This window comes from Triticum aestivum, chromosome 3B (genome assembly GCF_018294505.1).
Source record: "Triticum aestivum cultivar Chinese Spring chromosome 3B, IWGSC CS RefSeq v2.1, whole genome shotgun sequence".
Lineage (NCBI taxonomy): Eukaryota > Viridiplantae > Streptophyta > Magnoliopsida > Poales > Poaceae > Triticum > Triticum aestivum.
In genome coordinates this window covers 53,252,938-53,265,572 of record NC_057801.1, presented here as the reverse complement: position 1 = coordinate 53,265,572, position 12,635 = coordinate 53,252,938, and the positions used below count along the sequence as shown (strand labels likewise).

At 46.7% G+C, this 12,635-nt stretch overlaps 2 protein-coding genes across 2 annotated transcripts; one reads left to right on the top strand and one right to left on the bottom strand.

Moving 5' to 3' along the window:
• Positions 1 to 7,031: 7,031 nt before the first annotated feature.
• LOC123064693 (uncharacterized) lies at positions 7,032 to 9,601 on the top strand. The gene is made up of 4 exons (XM_044488116.1): positions 7,032 to 7,803; positions 8,195 to 8,260; positions 9,173 to 9,325; positions 9,421 to 9,601. The coding sequence occupies exons 1-4, from the start codon at positions 7,246 to 7,248 to the stop codon at positions 9,562 to 9,564; spliced, it is 921 nt and encodes a 306-aa protein (XP_044344051.1). The 5' UTR covers positions 7,032 to 7,245; the 3' UTR covers positions 9,565 to 9,601.
• Positions 9,602 to 9,779: 178 nt separating this feature from the next.
• Positions 9,780 to 12,105, bottom strand: LOC123064692 (putative F-box protein At4g22660). Its single transcript, XM_044488114.1, has one exon. The coding sequence runs from the start codon at positions 11,517 to 11,519 to the stop codon at positions 10,113 to 10,115; it is 1,407 nt and encodes a 468-aa protein (XP_044344049.1). The 5' UTR covers positions 11,520 to 12,105; the 3' UTR covers positions 9,780 to 10,112.
• Between the last annotated feature and the right edge of the window lie 530 nt (positions 12,106 to 12,635).

The following is a 12,635-nucleotide window of genomic DNA, read 5'->3' as shown; positions in this document are numbered from 1 at the left end:
AAAGAAAAAATAAATATAGCAGAAAAGAAAAAAAAACTATATAAAAAGCTACTCAGAAATGAGCATAGATGCGCTTATAGAGGAAATTCAAATTAAATTCATAACAAATTTCAAGAGAAATTCGTATGAATTTAGCCTAAATTCCCTATATAAGGGCATCCATTTTCATTTTCAGAGGAGCTCAATAAGGCAGAGAGGGAAGGGCTTATAAACCGGTCTGATTCCCCTCCGGTTGGCAAGGTGGGACTAAACTTTGGCCGCAACGAGGACCAACCCTTTAGTCCCGGTTGGTGGAATGGACCGGGACTAATGGCCGTCCTTTGGTCCCGGTTCAAGCCACCAACCGGGACCAATGGTGGTGGGCCAGGAGCGAGGGCCATTGGTCCCGGTTCGTCCCACCAACCGGGACCAATAGGTCCAGACGAACCGGGACCAATGGCCCACGTGGCCTGGCCGGCCCCTGGGGCTCACGAACCGGGTCCAATGCCCCCATTGGTCCCGGTTCTGGATTGAACCGGGACTAATGGGCTGGACCGGCCTGGACCATTGGCCCCTTTTCTACTAGTGAAGGTGAGGAAAAGCGGGTGGCGCGACCAGATCGGGGAATTGGCAGTCCAAAAGATTGAGCGCGCGGAGCGGATCAGCGCGTGCGATGGCAGCGGCAGCGGGCAGTGCGGCCACTCCAGGTTGGAGACATGGAGGTCCTGGAGGCCGGCGAGGGACCCGGAGCGAAACCAGCCGTCAACCACGCCCAGGATGTCGGGCTGGAGGGAGATGAGGAGCGAGAAGCGGTGGGTCGGGCCGGGATGGGCGGAGAGGATTCTGGAGACCAGCGCGACGTGGGAGTCGCTGTCGGAGAGACTCCGGTCTGGCCCGAGGTTGAGCGGCGCGTTGGATGAGAGCCAAAGGGGACGCCAGCGGCGGGAGAGGGCCTGAGTCTGCGCGCCATCCTTGGTGGGGAGGAGGGGGACGACAGTGCCTAGCAAGGCGTCGGGGAGACGACTGATGAAGTCCAAGCCATCGAGCCTTCCCTGTACCTCGCCACTGAAGTTGCCGCTCCTGCCTCCGCCCCACGGTGATTCTCTATCAGATCTACGCCTCTTGGGAGCGCGCGTTTCTGGCGCCTTCTCCATGGTCGGCGGCTTGCGTGCAGCTAGGAAGGATTTGGGAATGGGGAACCAGGGTTTGGTTTGCTGCTGCGAACCGGAATGGAATACAAAAGAATGAGAAGAGATGGGAGACTCCCCCTGTCTTATTCTTATAGGAGATGCGTGAGATGAGGGACTCAAACCCGGGCTGGCGACATCAACCTTTATGTTGTCCACCACTCCACCCGGAAGAGCCCCTCACCGGAATAGAATACGACGAGCTCGGAATCGTCGGTTCGTCACGAGGGTGAGAGAGAGAGAAGAAGTTTTTTTTTCTGAGACTTCTTTTAGGAAATTTTTTTCTGAGACAAGAGAGAGGAAGGTGCGTGACAGACCTGGCCAATGGGCCGGCACGGCACGCCGAGCCTGTATATAAGCGGGCCATGTCGTCCGCCGGGCACGGCTATGTACCTCCCACACGCATTTCCTATACGGCGGTAGCCAACAAAACATCTCGCCCCGATGTGATTACTGATAAGTTACATCCTTTTTATTCTTTTCTTCTTTCTTCAATTTTCATTTTACCTTTTCTTTTTTCCTTGTTTTCTTTTTTCTTTCTTTTTTCAAAATGCCTGATTTTTTTTATCAAAATTGATGACATTTTCAAATTCATGAACACTTTTTATTAAATCTGGTGAGCTTTTTTCTCAAAATTGATGAACCTGTATTGAAATCCATGAACTTTTTTTCAAAATTGATGATCTTCTTTCAAAATCAATGGAGTTCTTTCAAACTTGATGAATTGTTTTTCAAATTTTTGAAATTTTACTCAAAATTGTAGAACTTTTTTTCAATTCGACGAACATTAACTCATGATTTTTTTTTCCAAAATTTGATGATCTTTTTTAATTCTTGTGAACTTTTTTCAAAATTGATGAACTTTTTTCCAAATTTATGAACTAGTTTTCAAAACTGATGGACTTCTTTCAAAATCGATTAACTTTTCTGAATTCCCTTTCTCGAAAAGATAACGGTCAATAGGTCAATGGTAGACTGGTCAACCAGGACTGTCAATCCATGACTCAGCAAATAGGTTGTTTTTATGGAACAAGCGAACCAAAGGTAAGAGCATCTCCAGCCGTTGGCCCCTCAGGCGGCTCGAAAAATCACCGTCTGGGGACGAACCGGCGCTAAAATCGGCCTGGGGGCGATCGGGTTCCCAGCCGACGCCCCCAGGGTCGGCCCCATGCGCCTGTTTTAAACTTTTTTGAACATTTATTTTACTAAAATTCGGCGAACAAGACAAATATTTGGCGAAACAGTACATTACTTCGATGAACTGAAATAGTTATTTACATAAATAGATAAAATACTTAGAAGAAAAAGGTCGCGACTATAGGCCGAATAACGCGCTGAGAGAGGCGAAGTCGCCACCGTCGCCGCTGCCGTCGTTGTCCTCGTCGTCCTTCTCCTCCTTCACGCGTCCGCCCCTGCTGGACCCCTGCTCGGGGTTGCCCTGGCGGACCGGTGGCGGCGCGTCATCGTCGCTGTCACCGTCGAGGACGACGACACCTTCCTCGTCGCGGCCACACCGCCGAGTGGCGAACTGCTCAAAGGCGTGGCGCTGGCACTCCAGCTCCATCCGCGCCCAGTCTTCACGCGCCCACTTCAAGGCCGCCGCGTCATCGAGCCCTGGCTCCGTCTTCACGCTGATGAGACCTGGCTCCGTCTTCACGACGGCGAGCCTCGGCTCCGTCTACGAAGCGGGGAGGAGCCGAGGAGGAGGCGCGCCCGCCATCGTTGATGACGATGCCGACGCTGCGGGTGTGCCGGCCGAGCGTGTCTCCGTGGGCTCGGCCTTGACGCCGAACAACGCCAACGACCCAGAGGAGTAGGAGGAGGAAGAAGATGACCCGGCCCTCCTCGGCATCCATTGGCCGCCGCTCCGGCGGGGGACCAGGGCGGCAGGGTACGTCAACGGAGGGTCGTTGCTGCCCTCGATGTGCTGGAGGACGGCGTGAGAGTGTGGCCGGGGGCGCCCCACCACAGGCGGCGGCCCTCGCTGTTCTTGGTCCCCCGCACCACCGGCGCCCCATTGGTGGAGGCTAGCCGCTCCGCCTGCCGACGCTGGAAGTACGCCGCCCACGCCTTGTGGTTGTCGGCGGCATACTACGGGAGGGCCCGCTGCTCCTCCGTCAGTGATGCCCGCACGCGTTCGACCTCGTCGGCGAAGTAGTCGGCGCACGCGGTGACGTCAGGCAGTGGGGGAATGGGAACGCCACCGGCGCTGAGCTTCCACCGCCCCGGCGCGTGCATGTCGGGAGGCGCCGAGATGTTGGCCTCGAACAACGGGTAGGCTTCCCACTTGTGCAACGAGCGGTGGCCGAAGCCATTGGCCGCTGCCCCATCGCCGGGGAACCTCTCGCCCATCGTCGCAGCTGGGTATGGGGAGAGAGGGGAGGAACGTCGATGGCAGCGGTGCACGGGGAGAGAGAGCTCGGCGGCTGTGGGCGGGGTGCGGCCACGGGCGAGGGGAGGCACTGCTTATATAGCGGCCGGGGGGTGTGGTTTATAAAAGAAAACTACAAAACAATGGAAGTGAACTTCTGTCAAATTAATTGTTTATCTTTATAAAGTTTTTCTTGAAAACATGGATTCCGATAATTGCTATAAAGTGTTAAAAGAAGAATTTAAGACAATGTTTGGTGTGAGTTTATTGAATAATAAGAATGATTGCAACATTGTTAGTATGTCTTCTTTGAATATCCATGATGCTAATCATATGCAAAGCCATAAGCTTGGGGATGCTATGTTTGATGAAGATGATATTTTTAGCCCCCCTACTTTTCATGATAAAATTTACTATCATGAAAGCATGCCTCCTATTTATGATGATTACAATAATAATAATGGGTTTGAAAGAGTGTCAACTCTAGGTAGTAATGATCCACTATTTTGGAGAGTGTTGAATCTTATTGGAATAATGATAAAGGCGAATTTTGAGAGGTCATGACTTTATATAGTGTTGGATCCACTAAATTTGAAGATGTGTCAATTGATTATTATAAGAAAAAAAGTTGTTATATAGGATGATTATTGTGATGACATGTATATTAAAAAGAGTAATGATAACTATGAAACTTGTCATCATGATTTTAATGTTCAATTTGGTTACGTCAAACAAGTATGACATGATAGTTACTCTATTGAATTTGCTCCCGCAACTATTGATGAGAATAAATTTGCTTATGTGGAGAGTAATAAAAAAGTTATGCATGTCAGTCATGAAAAGAATGCTTTATGTGATAATTATATTGTCGAATTTGTTCACGATGCCACTGAAAAATATTATGAGAAAGGAAGATATGCTTATATATATTTTAACAACATCAAGTTTCTTCTCTTTATGTTGACAGTTTTGAAGTTACACTTGATTTGCCTTCCTATGGTAGTTACTTTATACTTCAGTGAATTGTTTTCTTACAATATTCCTATGCATAGGAAGTGGGTTAGGCTTAAATGTGTTTGATATATGATTCATGGTGGTATCTTTATGTTTCAATTCCTATTTTTATGTGAACACTATTAAAATCATCATGCCTAGCTAAAAGGCATTAAATAAAAGCGCTTGTTAGGAGACAACCCAATATTTATTCTTACAGTTTTTGGGTGTCTACATGATTAATTCTAGTCTAGTAATCATGTTTTGTATCTTTTCTTTCAATAAAGTGCTAAGTTCAACCTTTGGATGTTCCAAATTTCTTGTTTATTAGGTTCTCTGCAGAAACATGAACCTTGCGTCTAGTGTCTAATTTCATGATGTAGTGGAACATGATCAATTGCTAAAATATTTACACATAACTGACTAATATATATTTTTGCAGTGTGCTATTTTTTCATAATTTTTGGAGTCACAGTAGTGCCCAAGTTGGATAAATTTTCTGTAGTGTCCTATGCATTGCGGCAACTTCGATCTCACGGAGATCCTATCAACCTTACGGGCCAATATTGCATCCTTCCATGGACGATTTTTGGGTCTCCTGCTTCACTTTCGGCGCCTGCGCAAGATTGATTTCCAACCCCTCATCGCAAGGCCGCTGGCAGGTTGCCTGGTTGGATTGACAAGCACCTTAAGGCCTTGTACAATGCAAGGTGCTTTGAGAAATAAACCAGGCTTTTCTTAAGCGCCGGTGCTTATTTGTACAGGGTAGATGCTTAACTAGGCGTCTCTCCTGTAGAAATAGGCACCAATGCTTTAGAAAAACCCGATTTATTCTTTTAAGCACCTCTCTAAGCATCTAGCATTGTACAAGGCCTAACAAGCATGTCTGGGTTGCCCTGGCTAAGTCGGTCCTCACCGCCATTAATTGCTACTTTCCATCTCGCGTCTCTCGCTCCACCGAAGTGGATCCTACGCAAGTTGGATGTAAGATCTCACGCGGATTCGTGTGGCAGAAGGATAACAATGGGCAATCGTTCGAAGGCATTTCATTGATCAACTTGAAGACGATGTGCCAACCAAGGCAACTGGTTGGCCTTGGGATTGCCCACCTTGACATATTTGGGCGGGCTTTGCGTTTTCGAAAGCCGTGGATCTAGTGGACTATCCCGGGCCGGCCTTGGGTGGGTTCAGAACTACCGTGTGATCGGGCAGATATGGCTCTTTTCCGGGCTTGCACCACTCCATTGGGAATAGACTCAAGGTGTTGTTTTGGCATGATGACCGGAGTGGTAGGGGACCCTTGAAGCTTCTTGCTTTAGAGCTCTTCAAGATTGCTTCGAGGAAGAACAAGACGGTGAACCATGAGTTGAGTGGCGATAACTGGATTCACGCTCTGGCAAGGATCCAGTCTGGGCCTCAACTTGGCGAGTATGTCTCCCTTTGGGCTTGGATTAGCAATCTGCAGCTCACGCCGGATTGGGATGACTCCATTACTTGGAACCTGACAACAGACAGGCGTTACTCCTCGATGTCCGCTTATGCGGTACAATTTCATGGATCGCTCCCCAAGTTTGACTCCAAACATATTTTGGACTACTCAAGCTGAGCCCAAATGCAAGATCTTCACCTGGCTTGTTTTTCATGGGAGGATCCTAACGACGGATATGTTGGTAGCTCATGGATGGTCGCACGACCCGAGATGCCAACTGTGCCTCCAGGTCCCAGAAACTGTGACCACCTATTTAAGGACTATCCCTTCTCTGTGGTTGTATGGAACCACCTATCTGCCTGGACACATGAGGATTTGTCGGTTTTGGGCTTTCTACCGAAACCTGGCAATGTCTCTAATTGGTGGAACGATCTGATCACCATCGAGTTGAAGCACGGATGCAAGCATCAAAGTGCTAGGCTTCTCTATACCATATGCAACATTTGGAAGTAGAGGAACAGGCGTATTTTTATGAGCCACCGTATGACTCACTACGAGGTTGCATTTTTGTTCACACAACCATGTAGATCCACCCAGACAAATTTTAGACGTTGGTAAAGAAATAAAACAAATTAGAAAACATAATTTACACAAAATGAGAATTTGCAACGGGCCGGCCTTCCCCCAATAAAAATTCAAATACTTGTTCAACATTTTTAATACTTATTCAACATTTTCAAATACTTTTTCAACATTTTTAATACTTATTTAACATTTTCAAATACTTTTTAAACATTTTTAAAATAGTTTTTCAGCATTTTTAAGACTTATTCAACATTTTAAAAATACTTTTTCAACATTTTTAATACTTATTCGACATTTTCAAGTACTTTAAAGTATAAAGAAAAGTAACAAAATAAAGCAAAAATGAGAACAGAAAAGAAAAATCAGGCCGTGGCCTCCCGCGCGGCCGGGCCGGCCCATCTGGGGCTCCCCCGACGCGAGACTTCTCCCCGTCTCGCTTAAACAGAGCCCGCCCCTCCCTCCGTCTCCTTCCCCCCAAAACAAAACAGAGTGCTCTGAATCCCGCGAGCTCCTCCTCGTCGGCTTCCTCCTCCCCAAGCTCGCACCAGCCAAACACCCAAGAGAGCGTCTCGCCGCCGTCCACCACCACCGCCTCACCGCCCCTCTCTCCGTGCTTTCTCCTTCCGCTCCACCTCGCCGTACGGGCGAAGACAAAAGACGACCAAGAAGCCAAGAAGCGGCTTCTTGGGGACAGCCCTCCAATGGCGCAGGGCGCCGGGAAGAAGCTCGGCAAGGCGAAGGCGTCCAAGTACGATGTGAAGGTGTCCGCTCTGGAGCTCCCTGGTGCGCCGACTGGGTCCGGGGTGGCCGCGCTGCAGCTCCCGGGCGCGCCACCACCGCCGACCCAGCCCGAGGTCGACACGACATCTCAGGCGACCGCGTTGCAGCTCCCAGGCGCGCGACCCCAGCCGCCTCGCCCGCTTACGATCTTCCCCGCCCCCGCTCACCTTCCGCCTCAGGCCGACGCGGTCTGGTTCAGGAGCTTGCTGGAGGCCCTCCGACTCCGGTTTCCGGGGCCGGTTGTGGCGAGGATCTTCGAGGCCTTCCAGGGCGCGTGGAGCGGGCCGCCGCCAGCAGCAGCGCCGGTGATCAACAAGAAGAAGAAGAACAAGAAGAAGGACAAGAAGAAGAATACCTTGCTCCCCGTGCCGCGGCGTAGTAAGGCATGGTTGTACTGGGAGAAGCGACCCCGCCGCCGGGTGATCCCTCCTCCTCCTGCTCCTGTTCTTGATGAGCCGCAGCCCGCACCAGTGCCACTGGTATGATCCAATTCCTCTCCTTCCTCGAATTCAGACTCTTGCCTTTCCTTCAGAAAACTTCAGTGATAGTTCCAGAACACAAAACTGAGTCACAAACCATAAAATGGACTTTGCTGGAATTTGCCGATAGTTGCATGAGAACTGAATTTATGTTAATCGGTTAAAATTTATAGCATCATGCAAAGAATCTTTGCTGGAATTGCAGGAGCTCTCTTGTGATGAAGGGCAGCAAAAACTTTGCATTCAGTTAAAATCCAGTGATAGGAAAACAAAGTTACCAACAAGGTGTTCTTCTGTGAATTTTGCAAACAAAGTTACAAGAGGACTGTTCCTTAATTTGCATGTATCCACTGGATTAACTTATGTTCAGACCCCTGCCTTTTGTAATCAGAAGACGAACAAGGATGATGAGAAGACGAACAAGGATGATCGGCAGACCAAGAAGGATGTGCCAGTGGTATGAATTATTCCTCTCATTCCCCGAATTTCTTTAGCCATGCCTTTGTTGGTATTCTGCGTTACCCAAATTGTTGAGATTTCAGAGGATTATCTCCTTCTCTACAACTTTGCCTTCACCTTGAGAAAATTGAAAACCGAACACAAAATTCAGTGATAGTTGCATGAGAACTGAATTTATGTCAATTAGTTAAAATTTATAGCATTATGCAAAGAATCTTTGCTGGAATTGCAGCAGCTCTCTTCTGATGAAGGGCAGCAAAAACTTTGCATTCAGTTAAAATCCAGTGATAGGAAAACAAAGTTACCGACAAGGTGTTCTTCTGTGAATTTTGCAAACAAAGTTACCATAGGATTGTGCCTTAACTTGCTTGTATCCACTGGATTAACTTATGTTCAGACCCCTGCCTTTTGTAATCAGAAAATTGAAAAATATATACAATCAGAAAGAAATGAGAAAACTGAACTGATTTCTTTCCCTCGTAATCAGTTAATCAGTGATAGTTCATGTTAATCAGTTAACAAAATTCAGAATGAATTATTTGCTGTTTATCTTTCTGATGAATTATTTGTTGGAATTCGTGGATAGTTGCATGAGAACTGAATTTGTGTTAATTAGTTAAAAGTCATAGCATTATGCAAAGAAACTTTGCTGGAATTTGCAGAGGATTGTGTCTTAGTTTGCTTGTACTCTGTCACATATCTTGTTTGTAATTTCACTCAGTTTGAGTTTTGACAATCAACCTTGCATTCATTTTTTTGCATTGCTTCACATCTTATAATGCATGATATCTGAAATAAAATGATCTGCATTTTTTATCATTCCATCCCATATCTGCGCAAATGATAGCCAGAATTGGTTCAGTTGAACACAAGTTGCATCAGTTTTTTTTAATCTTATATCTATGCTTAGATTATCGATGGAGTGGCTGTCCCTGCTGCGGTTGAGGAGAGATATAAGAGGTACTGCAGAATAGCTGGATCCTGTCCGGCGACGACGACAGTGTGTCATCTTTGTATTTTCGAGGAGGAGCTTCACCCAAACGGCATTGTTCGCACCTCAGAGGTTAGAAACTAAACAAGCATAGATTTACTCTAACACACTGCAACATAGTTCAGTAGCTATTCGCATTGAACTAACTTTAGTTTCCTTTTGTATAGATGATCAAGCATTGCAACAGGCACAGTTCAGTAGCTGTTCGCTGCGGCAGGTTTGGATGTGCTGCTAAGATTCCTCCAGGCCTCGACCTGCTCTGGCACACTCATTTTTGCCACGACCTGCCTGTTGATTGGTGGCTACCATAGAGACATGCTTGTACTAGGAAACAAAATGTTGTTAGCATAAAAGATATGAATTGCTGTATAAACTTGTAAATCGTGTGGGTTTATACGCTTATGGTTCTCAAACTACAACCAGATCCTTGTGGTTCATTCATGAACAGATGAAAATATTATGCGGGAACAATATTTTGTTGTGTGCAGATACAACAGAGAGCTCTTATATTTCATTTTGACCTATGTACGAAATTACACTCTTAGATTCTTGTAAGAACAACAAAGTAACATGTATTTATTAAATTTTGCAATAAACTATGAAGAACATGTGTACAGCATTTGAGGAAACTATTACAAACTACTTGAAACATAAACACTGTCAGATTGCTGTAACTACGCGATGATTCCATCTTGTCCATGATTTTCTGAAAACACCAGCAGGGTCGTCAAAAGACTGAGCAGAAAAGGATGTTGATGTTGAGCACTCCCTCGGCAGGCCATTTTTGGAGCACAAACAGGACCTCTCTCAAGTAGTAGCGTCTTGCACTTTGTGTTAATTGTGACTGTAGCAGTTGACTTCACAGTTGTTGGCTCATTGAGCCCATCAGGTTCATTTTTCTAAGATCAGGAGTAATCCACATTGGAGCCGGACAGTTGGAGCAAAGCTGAGGAGACAAAATTTCCTCCATGCTGTTATCATCCAAGTTCAGAATTCCCATATCACGATGATTATTCTTATGTCCCACTGTCCATAGAAAATTATCATCGGTAAAATAGGAATGATTTGCCTTGAGAGCAGGAAATTCATTAACACTGAGGCATTGCGATAGATTATGACCAAGAAATAACACATGGTCACGCAGGCAATTGATCGCCTTAATTTCAGTCCATAGAGCATCAATCTCACATATTTTAATTTCCGATGTGTTCCAGTACTCAGATGCACCAGGATGAGGTTCTAAATCATGGTCATGAACTATTCTAAACACGAGTAGCAGACTGCCCCATGGAGCTTGAACGATGTACCTAGTATCGCAATCATAATGCTCAGGAATTGTTATAATCGTCTTCACAGTGACCACAGGGCCACTAAGATCGAATGCGTGGAATTCTCCTTTTATATTCACTGCATACAATATGTCATCCTTGTAAATGCAGTCCTCGTAAAGATAATGAGGCGGAAGCCAGGTCCACTTATCATCCCCTGCCTTTGCAAATGAGAGCTGAGCTTGTGGATTGTGGATGAGCACCACAATGTAGCTTCCTGTGGATGTATCAGGAAATACAAATGCCTTCCACTGGAGTCTATCCCTCAGCTCGGCAAGAGCGAAGATGGATGGCGGTTTACGATTGCTGCGCGTTCCAGTGTGCCGTGACATCTCATAGTTGCAGACATCACCGTAGTCATCAAATATGGGCTTCACATGCTCAATGGTGGTCACTGAAGGGAGAGCAATCTGTTCACAGGTGATTGGATTCAGAAGGTGCATCTCAGACCTCTCGTCGACGGTAACAAGCCAGCCATGTGAGGACCCAATCAAATACCTGCTCCGGATAGGTGGCTGTGGCAGAGTTAACTTGTAGGACCTCTTCTCGGCAAGGCTGTAGAGGGACAAAACATCATCAGGATCAGATTCAGAGGTGTAGACCAGGCAAGGCGTCTGGCCCTGCTTGTACTTCCCAAGGGTGCGTAGCTCGGCGTATGCGGAGTGCCAGGATGAACAGACGGAGCCAGCGCGCATGAGGTCGGGGATCTCAAGAGCGGCAAAGATAACCATCAAGATGTCCTGCGGCAGCTCCGGCAATGTGGTTGTCATATTGGTCTCTGTCAGTGCCACATGAACATGTTCATCTCTGCAGAATTTCTTGAGTGGAGGGAAACCTTGCAGTTGAGGCAAAAGTCTGAAGACTAGAGAGCACAACTTGTGCCGGTACATAGCTAGGTCTTGCAAACTGATTATCCTGGCAAAGCTACAGGTCTCCATGGCTATGGCTTAGAGCAGAGCAGAGCCTCTTGGAAGAGAAGACAAGCCAGTTAAAGCAGAGCCTCTGTTGGAAAGTCAATACTTATAGATCGCCGGCCGAGGCCTCACCCCCACTCCGAGTAGGTAGAGCAAATCCGAATCCAGGCTGGAACAGGAACACTGAAATTATTTGGACCCTCTGTGGATTTGTGAAGGAATTCCGAGTCCCCCCCGCTCTGATTTGCTTCCACGAACTCCGATTCCCAGCGAGGGCCCAGGCCAAAGCACTAACCGGCGGCCGGCGAGGGAACGGTTCTGCGCCGAGATGCTGGGACGAAGAAAAGAATGGTGTCCGGCACCTTGGGGAGGTCCGTGGTCGCCGGAGTGGCCGCGCACGTATCCCGCGCTCCTGTGTACCCCCGCCTCTCGATTGGATATCCGGCAGTGCCGCTCGTGGCGGACAGAGACTCCGAGGTCGCCGGAGTGGACGCGCCCGTGCTCGCCGGAGTCACCGCACCGCCGCTCGATTGGCTGACCTCCAGTAGTTGCGGCGCCGCCCGTGGTCCGGTTGGAGTCGCCGGGGGCGCTTCAACGGTCCAACCCCCCTCCGCTTCGGGCGCCTCTAGAGGAAATGGGCCGGCCGAGGCAGAGGCTACAGCCTCTTTTTTCACGTTTTTTTTTGTATTTTGCTTTTGTTTATACTTCCAAATATTGTAAACAAATATATTTAAAAACTTTAAAATTTTTACTTTAAAAAATAACGAAGTATTTGGAAATCTTTGGAGTCTAGATAAATATTTCTCATGTATGCAAAAATATACATTGTGTATGAAAAAAGTTGATCATGTATTTAAAACAATGTTGATAAACCATTTGAAAAAATGTTAATGAAGTATTCTAAAAATTGTAATCAAGCATTTTAAAAAATCCAACTTTCAATAGAATATTTTTTGGCCATGTCGTAAAAAAATGTTAATCTTGTATTTGGAAAACGTTAACCACGCATTTAAAAAATACTAAATGTGTATAGAAAAATGTTGACCATGTATTTGACAAATGTTAATTTGCATTTGTAAAAATATTAATCAAGCATTTCAAATTTTTAAATGTGTATAAAAATGTTGACCATGCATTAAA